This window comes from Halictus rubicundus, chromosome 8, assembly GCF_050948215.1.
Source record: "Halictus rubicundus isolate RS-2024b chromosome 8, iyHalRubi1_principal, whole genome shotgun sequence".
In the NCBI taxonomy this organism is placed as follows: Eukaryota; Metazoa; Arthropoda; class Insecta; order Hymenoptera; family Halictidae; genus Halictus; species Halictus rubicundus.
This window is the reverse complement of record NC_135156.1, coordinates 5,224,434-5,244,615: the sequence shown is the minus strand read 5'-3', so window position 1 is coordinate 5,244,615 and position 20,182 is coordinate 5,224,434. Positions and strand designations below refer to the sequence as shown.

Here is a 20,182-nt window from a genome sequence, read left to right as displayed (position 1 = left end):
GATTAGAACTTGCCAGCAACCTTCGCCATTATCCCTTCCAGCATTGTATCTAAGATCATTGGAATTTACCAACGACCTTCGGGAACAATCTTTTTAGATTGTCCTTTCGTTCCCTTGTATACTGATCGGGGGGTACGTTCTCAGAGTTGACGTGGATCTCGTGTAAAATGGATATTTTCTGCGTGGGTTGCGAGAAATAGAAACCGACACAGAAAAGGCATAAAATCCTACAGTCTCGTTATAATCAAGAAGATCATTGCTGAAACAAAATGCTGACAACAGACGGGTCGACTTATATTCTGCATGCCAGAAGATATCTCGAGAACCGTTTGTCAGAGAGACCGGTCCCCGAGAAACTTTTGCACGACGATGTACCTTGCTGTCGAGAGTCCCGATACGTCGCGAGCGTGTAACGAGGGACAATGTTTTCCCAATATCCTCCGCGGTGCCTTATCGTCGCCGATAAGCTCGGAATTTTATAGAGGCCGTGGCCGATCGATCTCCGACGTTTCAAAGACTCGCGACGACGAATTTTCTCAGGCAAAAAATCCGTTTTGTTAGCTTAATCCGCTTTTTCGTTTTACTTTACATCGTGCAAAATCGGTGAACACGAATAGTAAGTACGAACACGAAGAAAATACTGGAGTAGGTGGTTCCGCTGTGAATGCTTCAAAGCGCGGCGAATTAAATTTTCTTCATTCGAAGAACAGCTGCGGCAAAGAATCCGCGAGATGGATTACAAAGCGAGTGGTCGGTATAACGAGATTCCGCGGCTCGACGATCCGTTTCTCCGATGTTTTCACAAAGAGCAACGGCGTCGAAAGATGCTCCTTCGAGAAACATCTGCCGCGTTAATTTAACGGGTCTCCGTGCTAAATTCCGGCTGTTAAATATTCGCAACTTTGCGAAAGTTACGACAGTTGTAGCTGTGCTGGAGTTGTACGCGAGTTTCTCGGAGAAGCTTCCGGTGCAACCATGGTTCTCCATATGTTATGTAAAAGCCGTAGAAAATGCGAGGAAATCGATGGAAAAATAATGGCGTACTCGCGGAGAAAAGTATATCGGAACAGAAAAGCGAAACTGTGTGGAGAGATGTACGAAAGTATTTTCCGACGAAAGAGAATAAATGACATAACGATCGGCAGTCTAGCAATTATGCTGGTACAGTTACGATACATTCTCTGACAAAACAGAACAGGTGATAATTTCGAAGATATGCTACGACAAACGTGGAATGGATTACCAGAGTATAAGTGCACGGAAACAGAAACAACAAAGGGTGCTCGAACAGACCGCAGTCCAAATAAACAGCACAATCACATACGATTCGAATATACTTATCTAACAAAGTAGAACAGATGACAATCTCCAAGACTTGCTACGACAAATGAAGAATAGATTGCCCAGAGTATGAGTGCACGTGAACAGAAACAAAAGAGTGTGCTCGAACAGACCGCAGTTCAAATAAACAGTACAATCACATACGATTAGAATATACTTATCTAACAAAGTAGAACAGATGGCAATCTCCAAGACTTGCTACGCCAAATGTAGAATAGATTGCCCAGAGTATGAGTGCACGTGAACAGAGACAAAAGAGTGTGCTTGAACAGACCGCAGTTCAAATAAACAGCACAATCACATACGATTAGAATATACTTATCTAACAAAGTAGAACAGATGACAATCTCCAAGACTTGCTACGACAAATGAAGAATAGATTGCCCAGAGTATGAGTGCACGTGAACAGAAACAAAACAGTGTGCTCGAACAGACCGCAGTTCAAATAAACAGCACAATCACATACGATTAGAATATACTTATCTAACAAAGTAGAACAGATGACAATCTCCAAGACTTGCTACGACAAATGAAGAATAGATTGCCCAGAGTATGAGTGCACGTGAACAGAAACAAAAGAGTGTGCTCGAACAGACCGCAGTTCAAATAAACAGCTCAATCACATACGATTAGAATATACTTATCTAACAAAGTAGAACAGATGGCAATCTCCAAGACTTGCTACGACAAATGAAGAATAGATTGCCCAGAGTATGAGTGCACGTGAACAGAAACAAAAGAGTGTGCTCGAACAGACCGCAGTCCAAATAAACAGCACAATCACATACGATCAGAATATACTTATCTAACAAAGTAGAACAGATGGCAATCTCCAAGACTTGCTACGACAAATGAAGAATAGATTGCCCAGAGTATGAGTGCACGTGAACAGAAACAAAAGAGTGTGCTCGAACAGACCGCAGTTCAAATAAACAGCACAATCACATACGATTAGAATACAGCTATCCAACAAAGCAGAACAGATGATAACCTCCAAGTCTTTGCTACGAAAAAGGTAGAATGGATTACCAGAGTATGAGTGCACGGGAACAGAGACAAAACAGTGTGCTCGAACAGACCGCAGTCGAAATAAACAGCACAGTTACATACGAATACAACATCGTTATCTAAGAAATCAGAACATATGATAAGCTCGAAGACTTGCTACGACAAATGTAGAGTGGATTACCAGAGTATAAGTGCACGCGAACAGAAACAAGAGAGTGTGCTGGAACAGACCGCGGTCTAAATAAACAACGCAATTACATACGAATACAATACCGTTATCTAACACAGTGGAACAGGTGGTTATCGCGCAGACTCGTTGCGGATACCGTGAAATAGATTACCGGAGCATGAATGCGAGCACAGGCGAACAGGCAGTAAAATGATGGAACGGTGGATAGCAGGTTTTTGAGGAAAGTTGACCGAGTGTGACGGGAAAAATAGAAAAAAACGTCACACGACCTACGAGAAAGAAAGGGCGAACAGAGAGAGAGAGAGAGAACACCCACTCCGCAACTGACAGAGGCAACAATGGGCGGTTGCGTAACGCGTTTGAATTGCAAAACAGGGGATCACGAGCGCGAGTCCCGTCTCGTTTCGTCTCGTTTCCTCACTGTCGGATACGTTTAAACGGTGGAATTCGCTCACATATTAGCATACACCGGTTACGTTTAAACTGCGACCGGCGAGCTCGAGTTACGCGGGTCCTCGAGAGAACGTCTTGCGTAAGAGATTGCTCCCTTCCTCTCTCTCTCTCTATTTCTCTCCTTTCACGTTTCTCTTTCCTCATAGAAGGGAGTAAATTCTCCGCGTTGCGCTCTTCCTCCATTGAATTTTTTCACCTCGCATTTTTATTATATTCCAGACGCGTTCACGTCGACGGTCTTGTTTCACAGGTGTACCTCTTATTTCGCTTTTCGCTTAACGACTTTATTTGCCGTGCCATAAAACAGACGTTGCTCGCGGAAATCGAGGGGAATGGCTTTGCACAGGGTGTGTCGAGTGCTCGTGCAGATCTTTTCTTCGAGAAGCCGTATTTGTCAAGCTTCTCCCGACCAGTTGCACACTCGGACGTGTGCTCCCCTTGTGCCGGAAGTTGTTCGTTCTTAACCCTTTGCACTCGAAGCTGCTTTAACTCGAAAACGAAACATTTCTTCCGACCTGGAATATTTCCCTTCTATATACAGGGTGAGTCACCTGACGTTTGCACCTCAAATATCTTTGTTGTTTCTAAAGATACGTAAAATATGGTAAGGACAAAGTTGAATGGTACAATGGGGCTGACCTTGGAATAATATAGTCACTGCATTCCTAATGAAAGGGACTATCGTTGTAGGTGTTTAAAAAAGGGTGGTTCCATTTAAAAAAGTCAAGGTGACCTTGATATCTCTAAAAAAAATGACATAAGAACAAAATTTTTTATGGCATCGTGTCAGCCCCATTGTACCATTCAACTTTGTCCTTACCATATTTTACGTATCTTTAGAAGCAACAAAGATATTTGAGGTGCAAACGTTAGGTGACTCACCCTGTATGTATATTTTTCATGTTATACATACGAAAATGGTGCAATTTACTCGTACAATACTGAAATGCTTAGTCATTTATTGCATACAAACAAATTTAATAATGTGAAAAATATTTTGAATAATGATACAGCAATTTTTAGTGGCGCCTTACAGTCACCATTCGAGTGCTAAGGGTTAATTGTGTCGGAAGAATTAAGGGGGCCGGCAGGCATTTGGCCTTGACTGTCACCCTATGTTACGGTGTGCCTTTTTTTTTCTAGACATTTTACGTCTTAAATAAGTAAGTAATCAATTAAAAATGCTTACCACCGTGTTTGTACATGTCTTTGCTACGTCTGTCCAGAGCCTTTTTTTCGATACGAACACTAAATCTCTCGAAATTAAAGAGAATCTCTCTGCAATATACGTATATGAACTTGCAAGGGTCAAAATCTTGACAAATTGACGCTTCAATATTGCAATGAGCAGTTTAAAAGTGGTCACTTGTGTTTCCTAAAAGTCCAATCTACGTCTGTCCAGAGCCCAAATTGCGAATTTCTACCTCATCGTGGAGTAATTTGTAATATTCGGCAGAAAACTCGCTTTCTGAAGCAAGTATGACGTCACAAGATGGCTGCCGCAGAGAGATTCTCTTAATTTCGAGAGATTTAAGTGTTCCGGGTGACGGAATTATTTGTGCAGGTTTTAAAATGAATATTCACGCGAATATATTCATGGTACCAAATTTTATTAGGATCTGTAAAATGCAAGAAAGTTGGAGGACTATTCAATATCATACATTTAATTTCTTTAAATTTTTATTTCATTAAATAACTTACTTTGATTTCATGGAATTTCCGAGGTTTCTAGTTTGGCAGTCAAAGTGTTAAGACGTAAAATGTCTAGAAAAAAAGGCACAGCGTAACATAGCGTGACAGTCAAGGCCAAATGCCTGCCGGCCCCCTTAACCCCTAGCCCTTTGTAGAGTATTTGGTTTGCAAAAGGAAAATACGATCTGCGAAAGGGCGAACTGCAAAAACTGTACTGTTTTCAAATAAATCTCACTTTGATACGTTCAATAGATCACAATAAAAATCGTCAGAAACAGTCGAGTCGGAAAGTAACTTATTGGTGAACGACGAATGAAATGAAATTGTTGCGTTGTTTTTACTTACAAGGCCACTGTCAACATAGTTGGGTTTTCCGTTGAATTCTAATCGCGTCCCTTTTTTTCCCCTGTTTGTCGAAGTACCGTGCGCGAACGACAAGTTGTGATTACAGCGGCCTCGTTAATATTCAAATCGCGGGCGGGCGCGCCGCTTTCTGTGAGAGTAAATACGAAATAAATCGAGAAGCTTGGACCAAGAGGAGACTCGGACGGACAAATATGCAAATCTGATTTATCATTTATTAAACGGACGGCGGTCGATTGACGAGACCGAGCGAGCGTGTCGCAGAAAAATATTTCTCCGTCCGAGGAATTAACGACTTTAACTCCTTTGACCTTCGTCAAAGGAAAAGCGAAGAAAAGATACTGGGCTGACTTTTCCTGGTGGATCCGCTCGCGTTGATGACAGGAACGTGGAATTATGTATGAATATGGAATAGCGGCTTTTTTCAGGACACGAGTAATTAACTCTCCCATTCAGGTGTTAGGAAAGAAATCGGGAATGAAAAAGTACGTTTTAGTCTGAAACCTTGGAATTAAATCGAAAGCCTTATCGACGCGATTTCAAAATATTTGAAGAGTTTGAAGATATTGTTACGTTATTTTCATTATTTTTTCGATTTTTATTCTGCATAAAAATCCGCAAAAAAAGCGACGAGCGTCGAGCCTTCAGCAATGAGAAATCGCCTCGAGACTTGGATCGGCTGTGTACTCAGCTTTCTACGCCAAGTAAAATGGCGGTTTTCGCGGGAAACGGATCCGGTGAACCGTTTCGCAACGGCGAAACGAGCTCGACCGGGCGATTTTTCCCTCGTTAACGAGCGTCGTTCGTGAGCGTGAAACGAATATTGTTCGCCTAACGGCCGATAACCGTCGCGTCGCTTTGAATAATTGAAACGAATCGCGGCGGATGGGAACGAGGAAGCTCTTCCCGAGACACGATTTTCCCACCGATTTTTCATGGTTTTCCCTATGGGAGCTGCCCGCCGCGCCGACTGCGAGCGTTCGTTCGTTCCCGATTCTTTCCGACGACGACGCAACGCAACGCAACGAATCGAACGAGGCGTTAATGGCCGATAACGCCGAGTGCAGATTTTATTCGCGAGCGGATTAAACAGGAAAAAGGGGGCGGCGACGACGGCGTCGGCCCCGCATAGATTCAATTTTGTCGATTTCTCGATCGGGACGGTAAATTCATAAACGAGCGGCACGCGCGCCCGCCCGAGAGAGAGACAGAGAGCCCGTTCTCGGAAATTAGAATATTCGTTTATGGCGGCGACATTTTACCGGCGAGAGACCGCGACCCGAACCGTTTGCGTCGATTACTTCGAACTAGAGCAACGCGGATTTTGTGTGTTTGTCGCTTTTACGGCCGGGTAAAACGGGAAATGCATCGAGAGAGTATTCTCCGATTAACGCCTCGAATTTGCCCCGGAGCGCATGCCATCCGAAGCTTATGGTTTCCGTGCGGATAAACTCAATTACCACCATGAATTAAAATTCACATTTGTTGGTCTGGTTTAACATGGTTACATTTCCTCAGCTAACTTGAATTTTTTCTTTGCGTTTCCGTCGCTCGATTTTCAACGCTAAACCTACCGAGCGCCAAACGTGTAGTCTACGTTACCTTATAAATTCTCTGCTTCAACAATCTGTTCGTGTTACGGTCATTAACGCGTTCTTGATCGAGGGCAAGAGGAATCCTTGCATCGTTAACCGCGAAGCAGATTCTCTTGATCAGATTATTCAATTAAAATGAACGAGGGTCTCCGTCGAGGTACAGAAACTTAACGATCTAGACTAATAACGATACAGCGAATTAATTGACGATAAAATCCATCAAAGACTCGAGAAGAACCTCCTGCATGCGCTCCTCCGCCATTTGCTTTTCTACTTTGGTTAATGTTACTTGCTCGAAATAGTTCAGCTTGTACGAGAACTCCTCGAAATAACAATTGACGAAGTGGCAACTTGTGAAAATTTAAAAGTAATTATTTTCGCAATAACCTGATTCTATTAAATGTATCCTCTTATGAAGTTATGAGAAAAGCTTGTTGTCCCAGAAAAATGATAAGCTCTTCGAAGCTCGTGTTACGCGTTAGAATGATTAATAACGAGGTGCACAAAATTAATTTGATTTTTTCGCATGTGGTAACTTCACATGTTAATACTTTACCTACCGGAAGTCTATTTACAGGCTTTTAATGATTATGAAAGAAGCCGAATAATATTCTTTTAAATAATAATTTCAGAAGAATTTGGTGCGCCATATTGATTCGAAAAATTTGTTGAGTTCCGAGTGAAATTGCTCTGTCGCTTTTGAACAATTTCTTCTTTTCTTCAATTTCGTTTTTCGCTGGGGAAGACTATTCGAAAATTGCCGCCGGTGAGTAAAGAGTTAAGACCAGGGACCATAACTGTTATAACCAAAAAGAAACAAAGCCATGGAACAACAAGTATTTCATCGATTAAAATCGTATTGGTTACAAATAAAGATTATAAGTAACCGACATTTTTTTCTCTTGTTGGTAAATGTTACGGTTCAGAGAAATTAATTTCGATCGCTCACAACAGTTATCAATGAGAGAAGTTCATTTCGATCGCTCATAACAGTTATTTGAAGGAAATTTGTAATAGTTATTATTAAATAGCACAACTTTCAAATGGTAGACAATCAATTATTTAATAAATTTTTCATTCATAACATTAATTGCTACTAATTGCTACAAATTTTCTCCTGACAAATTACGCCGCAATCATCTAATGTTAATTTTAGAGCAGGAAAGGTTCGTTCAACCTGAGTTGCGGACACAGCGTGAATTATGCACGCTAGTTTTGACAAATACGGGGGTCTATATTTCTGATTTTCCCAGTTGAAAAAATTTTGAAAATTTTTTTCAGATGTTGTGTTGTTCTTATGGTCTGTTGATTCGTCTTGTTGTACGAAACTTTCTCAATGAATTTCACAGACTTGTTCCTCACGAAAAAGAGCAGACAGCTCAGTTATTCAATAAACAACTGAAATGAATTTTCTCAGCAATAATTATTATGAACAAATGAAAAGAAATTCGTTCGTCGATAACTGCTTTGAACAATCGAAACAGTTTTTCTTCATTGATAACAGTTATCGAGGAGGATCCAATGTTTTGGACACTAATAACTGTTATTTGTAACCAAAAAGTATAAAAATCGATATGTTTTAATCATTTTGTTCTCCGCATTTTTTTCTTTATATTTTGTATAGATGATCTTAAATTTCAATAATAATCAACTTTTTAAAATGGCTTTTATCGTAGAAAATTTTAGAATAACTGTTATTTTTGGTCCACTTTGCAAGAGTTTTTTTTTCGAGATTGATGCCCAGTGTTCGCAAATCACTCGCAGCTTTCACGCTGTCGCAATTGTGGCATGCGAAATGGAAGATGGCTTGGTGTGTTGTTGTCCGCGAGATGGATAGATCTTCAGATCGAGCGGATCGAAGACGACAAATTGTGTTTTTCAGTTGGTGGACGACGACAGCAGCGTGGAGACGGCCCTGATCAACTACCTGTTCAGGAAGCAGATCGAGAAGCGGCTTCGGAACCAGCTGGACGTGACCGATCTACAGCGCAAGCGCAGCTATTGGAAGCAGTGCGCGTTCAACGCGGTCTCGTGCTTCGGCAAATAGATCGACCTGGACAGCCCCAGCGACCAGCAAGCTTTCCTCTTCGTCTCCTCTTCGTCTGTCTCTTCCGGTCTCTTCCGGACACTGATATCCACTTCCGGTCGACACGACATCCGCGCGGACAACCCTGCGACTCCCTTCCAACCCCCCGGATTCAATTAGTCTCTCTCCATTCTATTTGAATATCAATGTTGCTCTTCGGATTGCACTTTTCTAGATTGTATTTATTTGTTTATCAAGTTTCTCGTTCGTCGACCAGCTATGTCGAATTTTTCTATATTTTTGTCGGAAAAAAACGGATTGGTTTGTCGAAGCAATCCGATTTAACCAACAGAGCCATCGTTCGTGGAACGATGCCAATTAAAAACGAAAATGTAATTTAAATCCATTTTGGTCGACAACAAAATCGTTTCGCCCCGCAAAAATTCAGCTTACCGAAAAACGAAATCAATTATATTCGGCATCGATTTTACTGAACGAAACACTCGATGGCTCATTCGAAGTGATAGGATTCGAAGGTTCCTCCAACAATAAGTTAATCGAGATCTTTACAATTAGGTCAGTTGCATCTTTCAGATCCAAAAGGTTAAGGAAATCCCACTGAAGACTACATTGTTTCGAAAAAGCGCCGGAGGAGCCGCGCGGATGCGAATACATAATCGATGTAAACACGTTCGCTATCACCATTTGCTGTCTATCTTCACTGTCAGAATGTTTCATTAAATGCGGCGCATCTCTTCTGTGAAACATTGAAATAATTTTGCAGAAGAAATTCTAGCGCTACTTTAACGCTAGAAGCATCAATTGTCAATGTGTCTCATTTCCAATACTTTCCAAAAACTGCAAGAAAATGAATTTATTTAGTAACGTTCCCGAAAATCTCTAGTAAAACACTGGTAAAATAACAAAATCTAAAGTGCTTTATTGTTAGTTCCATCGTTCAATACGAAAGTGTGTGATTAAATAAATTATATGAGAGAGTGACCCAAAAATGTGCTTCCTCGAAAGGGGCGATTCCTCGGGTGATTCGAAGTAACTTTTTCCTTTGCAGAAATATTCTGCGAGGCTTGTTTAAAGAGTTATTCGCGAAAAACACGGACCAATCAGAGCGCGGCCACAGCGGACAAGATTTCGGCCGGGCCAATACCAACGCCACGCTCGGCGCGAGCCGCTGTAGTCGCGCTCTGATTGGCCTGTGTTTTTCGCGAATAACTCCTTAACGAAGCCGCGGAGAGGATTTTCGCAAAGGAGAAAGTTACTTGAAATCGCCCGAGGAATCGCCACTGAAGTAAGCACAAATACAGTGTAAAAGACGGCGCCAGCGAACGTGTTGCGTCCAAAAATCGTAGATTAGCGAACAGACCGAGAAACACGTCCGAGAGCTCGTGTTAAACATGCCGTTTACTGCGTGTATTACATGTATATTTTCGCGAGAATTGCGAGCCGTGAGTTTACGCGGGTCAGCAAACGCACGGGCCTCGCGTATATGGTGTTGCGCAGCGCGTCACGAACAGTCGAAAGTCGAAAAAGAAAACTATTTCCTTCCATTGCGATCGACGGAAATATCTCTCCGATATCGATCCGTTTTCCCCTCTCAGCTTCCATTCTGATTAAATGTCGCCGGTTTTCGTATCCCGCTGGAACTACCGGGAAGAGAAAAAGGCCCGACAGTTAATTTTTAGCTTGTCGAGCAATCTTCGAATTGAAATGCGAAAGGACTGCGAACAATTGCGAAACTTCGCTTCTTAATCGACCGGGCGATGAACAGTTCAGACTGAAGCGTTCGCACGGTTGCGATGTTTTAATGGAAATGCGAATTGTCGTGTCTCAGAACGATAATTGATGGGACGAAGCGAGATCGATTCAGAGTTTTGTTTGAACGTGAATCGAAACCCTGTAGCACGATATTTGACTGGTTTACGATGATTCATAACGATCACTGGACTGTGGAAATAAAAATTGTGCTAATTATGGGGAACAAAAACGAGATAAAAATGAATTTAGTCGTTCAATAATATTAGTCGAAAGTGTAAAAATATTCTTAAATTTTTCTGTCTTCAGATTTTGATATTCTAACAAGTAATTTTTATCACAAATGCATGAAATCCGCAGTCTAAAGATAATGGGTCACGATAAAAATCGTGGAACGTTTAAATATCCTGAATCGATTTATTACCAACATATCATAAAAAAATCTCCGTCACAATTCGCAAAATTGCACGATCAGGGATTAAAAAGGAAACGTTGCGCGAACGTGCAAGCCTAATAAAAACGTCGAATAATAAATTTCCGTTCAGGTGCTTCGTCAGCTTATCGAAAATAATTGTCGCTTATTAGTTTTTTCCCTTTACAGCCTCCGATTTCCCCGGACATTGGCAAACGCCTGTAATCGTTATTGCTCCGACACAGAAATAAGAAAACGTCGTCGGTAGATCCAGCGAGCGATCATCGAATGTACGATAATAATTTGGTTGAGTTACCCGGCGCAAATTGTATCCAGAAAAGCGATATAAAAGTGTGGTACGTTCGAGACTTGTCCTCCTTTTCATTCCGTTCCTCGTAGATTGTGCGAACGAGTCCGAGGTACCAGTGCTTATGGCGATCGAAAGGTAAGTCAACGGGAGTTCGATAACTACAGCGAATTCTCTATACAGGGTGTTAAAAAAAAGCATTCAATATTTATATGGTACGGTATACAGGATACACTGTACTGAGTAAAAAAACTTTAGTAAACATAGGTTGAAAGGTCAACCGTTTCTGAGATATAGACATTTTTGTTTGCTAACATCAGGATTCATTTACTACTGGCTTTTTGATATTTATAGAAAATTTTACACGTGTTATGATTTTCCGCTACAGAAATGACTGATTCCGGATGAAATCTACTGTCGGCACTTGAAGGAGGACAGTAAGCATCGCATGCGATGGAAGTAAGTTGATCATAATGCTAGCAAACAATAATGTTCATATCTCAGAAACGGTTGACCTTTTGACCTATGTTTGCTTTTTTACTCAGCACAGAGTGTTCTGGTTTTTTTACATCCTGTATCAAAAGGCGAGTAGTAAATGAATCATGAAGTTATCAAGCAAAAATGTTTAAAAATGTGTACCCTATATACCATATAAATATTGAATGCTTTTTTTTTGAACACCCTGTATATGTCAACAACACGGGCTTGCCAGCGTAGTGTATCGTCCAGGAGACATACTCGATCCGTGTTATGTTTACACTTCTCGAGGCCCCTCACGGGGTAAACCCCGCGGTAGTGGGGATAATTCCGCGACGTTTATCATCCAGGTGTTGGCGACATATATAGAGAAATTACGGTATTCAATGTTGATCCGTGAACGGCGCGTGATGCTTGCATACGACGAGCATGATTTAGCAATCGTTGGAATGTTCCGACGACGGCAATTAACCCCTTCGTCGACTATAGCACTCGATTCACCCTTTATGGCTTCTGGCACGGTGCTCGAGATCTGCTCGAACGTGGTGTCGATTTTTCATCCTAAACTAGTATGCATTTGGTGTAATACTTCCGTTGGAAATTATTAAATTTTCTCCACTCGAGCACACACTGGTCTAAGAATTGCTGGAGGTGTAAATAGATTCAGTCTTGTAATTTTTATAAAACAACGTATACCAGTGACATTTTCTGCTTTTGCGCATAATGGACACTTAATGGGTACATTTATGTTGCACACATATAAATCCGCAGTCTAATTCAGGCTTTCAGCAGCTCAAATATTAATCGAGTTTTGTTCGTGGAGGGATTATCGAAGGATTACAAGAAGCACTTCTGGTCCATGCGTTTATTAATGTAAAGATCAGTGGGTTTGTAAACTCGAAATTGATTTTCCATCTGGTGCATAAATATTCTAGTAAAAAAATGCGATTCCAATAACAATTGACAGCACACGGTACGTTAAAATACGGTGTAAAAGTAAACAATAGTCATAGTTTCTGAAACGAGTTGTAGACATTTAAAATTGTTCGCACGCAGTTCACGTGGTCCGAGGTAGTAAAAATTTTACAAAAATTGTGTTTTATCGATTTGAGTAAATGGCGAGAGGTTGCCTAATATAAAATCTCCCCATTGTTACTCCGTGCAATTTTATACAATTCACCCAAGAATGATGTAAAAATTTCATTCCTTTCACTTCGACGACGTGGCCTGGGTCCGTTTTGACCCAGAATATTAAAATTGACATTTCATTACTCACTTTCCAGCGATTGAATTGATTGAACGAAATGTTAAATATGTTTAAAAAATCAATACATGAAACAGCGAATGGTCATTCGCAATATTCATTTTATAAATAGAGTTGTGAAAAAGTAAAGGACTTAATTCGCTAAGTTAAAAGTAATGCATGGACGTCGTATTGGACAACTTTAGCCGACTGTAGGTCGTTTAGGCGACTCTGGGAGCGGTTTCGGGTCATCGGTGCTTACAGGGGCAAACGCAATAGTCCGGGGCCAACTGGACCGCGTGCTCCCCGACATTTTGCGCGAAAGAAGCCGAAGCGGATGCTTCCAGCCAGCCGACGCTCACGTGCCTCGCAGACTTCGGCACGTCCTCGAACTCCTGCAAAACGTGTCGGCTAGATTAGCGTCGCTGCAACATGCGGAACAAGCGGAAATCGCGATCGACAGCCCGCCGGGTACCGGATAGCCGGTAATTGGCGCGTGCGATCAGCAAAGCTGACAAGTTGTAGCGGCCGGAAGCCGCTTAACCGACTTTAACCCCGTTATTCCAGGGCCCGAACCTTTCAATCGATTCGAAACCCGGTTATCGAGAAACCAGACTCGACTAACAAGTCGAAAAAATCGATTGGCTTTTTTATCGCACAAACTAGTCAACCCTTTACGCTGCACAATTCGTTCGCAGACAACAATGCGTGTGAGCAAATATTTTTCAGCCCTTTACAACAGCCAGACCAGACCAGAAGGAGTAAGAATCTTTCCGATCTCGAATCGTACTCACGTGGATCATCGAGGAGGAGATCTCAGGCCCGGGATGGATCACGTGAGTGGCCATCGATCCCTCGTGGTCCTTCAACGTCTTAGCTCCGAGCCTGACCGATTCATCAGGATTAAGGAAAATACCTGGAACTCGTTAGGCGAGATCCAATCATCCCCTTTAAATCTCCCAGCGGGCGGAACGGCGAACGACAACCCTGTTCCCCGATTTCCTACTTTATTCCTCGCTGGAGAAACATTATCCTCTACCTGTACCCCGAGATAATCAATAACCAACTCCGTGACCGGTCGAAGCCGAATGTCGGGTTCGATGAGCAAAAGGATACGTTTTTAGCAAACGACGAACACGATCGCGCTTCTTTCTCTTGAATCCTGACGCGAGGATCACTGAAGCAGCTCCCAGGATCGTTTTCGATTTCTGAAAAGCATACAACTTAGTATGTTCTCGGTAGTTCTAGCGAGTTGAACGGGTTGAATAAATATTAGAAGAAGATTTAGCGTCGGGATTAACGAAGATTAATGCGGTTCATTACCAATTCGCTGTCCGAGAGCCTGGAGAGCGGTTTCGCATTTGCAGGAAGACCGTCCTCAGGTTTTCGTCCATCTATCCAATTCAGAGGCGTTCCGGTTGCGGAATACTCTATATACTGCGAAACGAACAATAAACAAGTCAACAACGCCATCGAAAACAATCAAAATCCAACGAAATATTGCCTGCGTACATCCTTGTCCACGAACGCGTAAAATTCTGGCCGCTGCTCCCGATCTCTTTCTCGACTGGCAGCGTCGAAACTGTCGCTTTGTTCTTCTTTAATCTTCATCTTCGTTTGTTCTACCTTGATCTTCATGCCCATCGATTGTTCCTCGACGTCCGTACCCGTTGGTTCCTTCTTGATGTCCGCGTCAATCGGTTCTTCCTTGATCTTCACACTGCTCGGCTCCTCTTTCGTTTCTCTGCGAACGATCTTCTCCTTATTCGAGTAACTCTTCTTCGCGTTCGGCGACGGCGTCTTCGATCTCTTCCGGCTCCCCGAAGACTCTGGTTCCCCGAGGATCTTCTGCTCTCCCTTGAGCAGGAGACTCACGTCTATCGAGTCCGATCTTTTGCTGAAGAGCCCGCGGAGTTCGGATAAGTTGGTGGCAGTGGACCAATCTTTGTCGCCGCGAATCCTCGTCACCCTCGGGAACCTGATGCTGATCCCGTCCGCGGTGTGCACACCTTGGTTCGTGAACTCCGCGCCAGTGATCTCCCACACCGGTTGCTTCTGAAAATCGAAATCGAGCTGTTGTCATTGATCCTGTATTCCGATCGATACTTCGCTGCGGCTTTTTCTACACAGACAGAAGTTCGTACCTTTGGATCCCTCGCCACGAAGTCGGGAACCATCGGCTTGTTCGCCCGCAGCCAGGATGGTAGCTTGTTAGGGTCCTTGCCGATCTTGATCATGTCCAGCTCGTCCTGCAGTCTGGCTAGTGTCGCGTCATCGTGACCCGTGTGAACCTAAGATAAGATATTATTTGTCGAGGCTGAGATTCGGGGGATCTCGCGTGATATTCAAGATTGATTACACTGCCCCAATACCAATTTCGTGTTTCGAATAATAAATAGGGTAAGGAACCCAATTACTGTGCCTATGTTAATTATAATTATTTTTAAAGCATATTAAATATTAAAAAATGTATACAAGGTGGAAAACATTAGTTGGTTCAAAGGGGAAAATATTATGATAGGCAAAAAAAATTTGTTCAAGGTTTTTTTTTTGAGATTTCAAGATCATCGAAGTTTTTTTAAATGGAATGATATATTTTTATTATCGCTATATGATAGTCGAGGTCAAGACGAATCCAACAACCTGTAATATTATGACCTTCACGTGACCTTGAGTGTGAAAAATTAATGAAAGTAGGCCACTTGATGTAAATAGTAAAATAACAATGATATGATGCCCTTCGGGTTTTAAGAAATATTCTTGAACCTTGACTAATGACTGTAAACACGCTTACAATAAATTGTAAACACTAATACAAATTCTTCTGCTTTCGGTGACTCTAATCAGTACGTTTAAGAAATTCATCGGGATTTATTCGATTGTGAAAGATAACGTTGCTTCTCTGAAACGATGGCGTACAGTGATACAGAAAAAATAGAAATGATTTTAGTTTATGGTGAGGCTAAAAGTAACTTGGTACAAGCATCTCAACTGTACGCAGAAAGATACCCTGAAAGAAATCATCCTTCTCGAAAAAGTTTTGACCGCATAGTTCAATTGTAACTTTTGTATTGGCTACAGTCATTATTGATCGTACTACAAGTTGTCGAAAAACTGGACGTTCTTTAGGCATTTCCAAGGCAAGTGTGTCCTGACTATAGCAACGTCATAAATTTCATCCATACTATATTTCCTTACATCGTGAACTTCATGGCAACGACTTTGAGAATCGTGTTGCTTTTTGTACATGGGCATTGCAGTAAACACAAAGAAATAAATATTTCTTTCACGACGTTCTCTTTACTGATGTAGATAATTTTTCTAACCATGGACAACTGAATACACATACACATTATTGGTGGACTGAAAACCCGAAATGGCTTCGACAAGTTGTACACCAGCGTCCATGAAGTGTAAATGTTTGGTGTGGTATCGTTGGTGATAACATATGAATTTTTCGTACTCAAGGTCATGTGAAGGACATAATATTACAGGTCGTTGGATTCGTCTTGACCTCGGCTATCATATAGCGATAATAAAAATATATCATTACATTTAACACTTTGACTTCCAAACTAGAAACCTCAAAAATTCCATAAAATCAAAGTAAGTTACTTAATGAAATAAAAGCTGAAAAAATTAAATGTACAATATTGAGTAGTCCTCCAACTTTCTTGCATTTTACAGATCCTAACCAAATTTGGTAGAATGAATATATTAACGTAAAAATTCATTTTAAAACCTGGAAAAATAATTCCGTCACCCACATATGGGTGACATGGCAGTTAACGTGTTAAAAGAACTTCGATGACCTTGAAATCTCAAAAAATATAACTTTGAACAAATTTTTTTGCCTTTCATAATATTTGCTCCCCTGAACTAACCAATGTTTTCCTCTGAAATTTTCTTCTATCATAAAAAACAAGCGAGATATTTTAGATGGTCGAGTTACGTAAGACACCCTGTATATAATATATATATTAACTGATTTTAATGAAAAAATGAAATATCTCTTTGTTAATATTCATTATGCATTTAAAAGAAGTATAATTAATATTTTGGTACAGTAATTGGCACCTCCACAGTAATTGGGTCCCTTACCCTAGGGGATTCTAATGTGATGCCTACGAAAATCAATTTCTACTTCTTTTAGTATACTACGTTTTCGATTTGGAAGAGTACACGGAATCGTATGCAGAAACCATTCGGAATATCGGACGAAATTTCTTTTTCAAACGAAATTTCTGGAAAACTGAGAGTGACGGAGTGAAATGAATCGAATTTCGAATTTATCGGACAGTGTTACTGTCGTTATAGTGCTATTGATGATAGATTCTCACTTTGGTCACTGTTACCCACTGTCGGTGTTCCTCGTCGTAGCAGCCCATCAGAAACACGGACATCATTCCACCTACAAGTACCAGAACATGTGTGTAATATGTAATCGTAGTATGTAATGTAATTTTCTTGTCAATGCAGTAGTTTTTTTTAAATGAGGGCGACTTTCAATTTTTCAAATAGAATTATACATGGATTATACTTGTATATATTTTTGGATGTCATATGAAATCGTCAGTCATGACAAATTCATTCGAATACGACACAATGACCTTCATACAACGTCAGAAATTGAAGAAACCTTTTGAATGACAAATATACCTCAGGTCCTTTGGGACAAAGAAAGGCAAGGGACTAGAGTACTATTCTGTGTGAACGTAAAATATCAATAGTCAGTACAAACCCTTGTTTCCAGTGCCGTACCAAGCACCGAGAACGACGAGATCTGCGGTATCGGCCATCGCACCTCCGAGCAAGTAATCCTTCTTTACCTTCAGCCAGTGTCTCTTCCCGGGCTCGTATTTACCCTGGGAACAATTTATTGTTAGTCCACCGAAGCGAAAACCATCGATCGATCCCTCGATTCCAAATTTATTGACAGGCAACAATGCCTAGGCATACAACGTAATCTTGTTCGCAAATAATGGGTTCGTTCTTCGATAATCCCTAATGACGAGTGCAGCTTGCCGTTGCCTACTCGACAGGGAAAGCTCGTGGCTAGACTGTGAATCATTTTTATGCGAAATGAAAATTGTTTCTGTGAATTGCAAGACACCGAAACCAAATAGAAACTTATTTCTTCGTTTAATAATTTTTAAAAGGTACAACGAACATATTGATATTCTTTCAGTCTACTACTTTAAATTACACCTACTCGTTTTGATGCATAAAATCTACTAATGACGATTCAAACTCTTTCAGTACGCTTAATGAAGTTCAAACGCTAGTTGTGACACTCACGGTGACGTCCTTCAGGACCAATCCCTCCAAACCCATCCTGAGGACCTTGGCGATCATCTCCGCCAACTCGCGCGGTTCCTGAAATCATTGTTAAAAAGTACATTTTCGTATTCTCCGAAATGCTAAATGTCGATTCCGCGATTAAAATCAAGCCAGCTTCCGTTAGATACCTACCAGTCGGATAGCCTAATCACCTATGCACCTAACATTGCTTCGAATGGACGACCTCGCGTCTACTTACATGCACTTCCTGGACCTCCGAGAGCATTATCCTGTTTGGAATCTCGGTCATCCTCTTCTTCAAGATCCGTCTGCGCTCCATCATACTCCTGTACAAAAGAAAACATTACCTCTCTCCCAGAATTAGCTACCAAATAAAGGAACTTACTTGTGCAACAGAACCTCCCCGTTGTAATAAATGCAGTCGAACACGAAGAGACAAACGTTGGCGTCCTTGAACTCCGCTTTCTACGGGGAACGGAGTCTGGTTAAACAAGAGAATGCGTACTAATCGAGATCTAACTGCGAACAATTCGAACCTTGTGGATGCCCAAGCTCCCGAAAGGCAAGGGCTGGCCTGTCTTCGTGTCTATCACGAGTACCTCCGAGTCCAGGATCAAGTCGTCGCCGTCCGGGAACGCCTTTGGAATATAGTCCTTGAAGTGGTTCACCTGAAACCATATCGTTAGCGGATCCTAGTCTAGGGCTGGGCTGACCTAGCTTGATGTAGACTCCAGATGGTCTAGTTCTAGCTCTTCTAGTTCCACATTCCAGATTCTCTAGTTTTGGATTCTAAATTCTACATTTTCTAGATTATAAATTCTAGATTCTACATTTTCAAGATTCTGGATTCTACATTTTCAAGATTCTAGATTCTACATTTTCTAGATTCTAGATTCTACATTTTCAAGATTCTAGATTCTACATTTTCAAGATTCTGGATTCTACATTTTCTAGATTCTAGATTCTACATTTTCTAAATTCTACATTTTCTAGATTCTAGATCCTTGATTCTACATTTTCTAGATTCTACATTTACTAGATTTTAAATTCGACATTTTCTAGATTCTAATCTCTACATTCTAGATTCTACATTTTCTAGATTCCAGATTCTACATTTTCTAGGTCCTAGATTCTACATTCCACATTTTCCGGATTATAAATTCTAGATTCTAGATTCTAAATTTTCAAGATTCTAGATTCTAAATTTTCAAGATTCTAGATTCTAAATTTTCAAGATTCTAGATTCTACATTTTCAAGATTCTACATTCTACATTTACTAGATTTTAAATTCTACATTTTCTAGATTCTAAACTCTAGATTCTAGAATCTATATTTTCTAGATTCTAGATTCTACATTTTCTAGATCCTAGATTCTCCATTCCACATTTTCCAGATTATAAATTCTAGATTCTACATTTTCAAGATTATAAATTCTAGATTCTACATTTTCAAGATTCTAGATTCTACATTTTCATGATTCTAGATTCTACATTTTCAAGATTCTAAATTCTACATTTACTAGATTTTAAATTCTACATTTCTAGATTCTAAACTCTAGATTCTAGAATCTATATTTTCTAGATTCTAGATTCTACATTTTCTAGATCCTAAATTTTCTAGACTCTAGGTTCTACATTTTCTAGATCCTAGATTCCACATTCTACATTCTACATTTTCTAGATTCTAGGTTCTCTAGTTCTAGATTCTCCAGTTCCAGATTCTACACAGCACGTTACACCTAGAAAAGGATACAGAAAAAGAGACTTGCCTTGTGAGCGAGCACGGGCTTCAAGGACCTGCTGAAGTACCGGAACTCGCTGCCTCTCTTGTGGACTTGGACGCGTTCCCCGTCGTACTTAACCTCGGACAGCATTCCATCGGGACACTTCTTCATCGCCATCTCCACAGACTTGCAAGCTTCTGCCTGTTCATTCATTATTCGAAACAAACGCTCTCCTTTGCTCGCGGAAGACTAACGACTGACACTGACTGGACATCCGATC

At 41.0% G+C, this 20,182-nt stretch overlaps 2 protein-coding genes across 6 annotated transcripts in view; one reads left to right on the top strand and one right to left on the bottom strand.

The window, feature by feature from the left end:
• LOC143356025 (prohormone-1) overlaps positions 1-11,213 on the top strand; it is a 31,759-nt gene extending 20,546 nt beyond the window's left edge. For both annotated transcript variants that reach the window (XM_076791338.1, XM_076791336.1), the window contains exon 3: positions 8,525-11,213. In XM_076791338.1, the coding sequence (XP_076647453.1) occupies positions 8,525-8,689 (165 nt within the window). In that variant the 3' untranslated portion in view covers positions 8,690-11,213. The remainder of the gene's footprint in view (positions 1-8,524) is intronic.
• A 1,276-nt stretch (positions 11,214-12,489) lies between these two features.
• The window catches only part of Dnalig3 (DNA ligase 3), a 71,073-nt gene continuing 63,380 nt past the window's right edge, over positions 12,490-20,182 (bottom strand). For all 4 annotated transcript variants that reach the window (XM_076791320.1, XM_076791319.1, XM_076791321.1 and 1 more), the window contains 13 exons: positions 19,948-20,103; positions 18,715-18,846; positions 18,564-18,643; positions 18,417-18,504; positions 18,176-18,253; positions 17,619-17,742; positions 17,218-17,288; positions 15,022-15,168; positions 14,390-14,932; positions 14,201-14,314; positions 13,994-14,085; positions 13,672-13,762; positions 12,490-13,272 (listed from right to left, as the gene is read on the bottom strand). In XM_076791320.1, the coding sequence (XP_076647435.1) occupies positions 13,126-13,272; positions 13,672-13,762; positions 13,994-14,085; positions 14,201-14,314; positions 14,390-14,932; positions 15,022-15,168; positions 17,218-17,288; positions 17,619-17,742; positions 18,176-18,253; positions 18,417-18,504; positions 18,564-18,643; positions 18,715-18,846; positions 19,948-20,103 (1,863 nt within the window). In that variant the 3' untranslated portion in view covers positions 12,490-13,125. The remainder of the gene's footprint in view (positions 13,273-13,671; positions 13,763-13,993; positions 14,086-14,200; positions 14,315-14,389; positions 14,933-15,021; positions 15,169-17,217; positions 17,289-17,618; positions 17,743-18,175; positions 18,254-18,416; positions 18,505-18,563; positions 18,644-18,714; positions 18,847-19,947; positions 20,104-20,182) is intronic.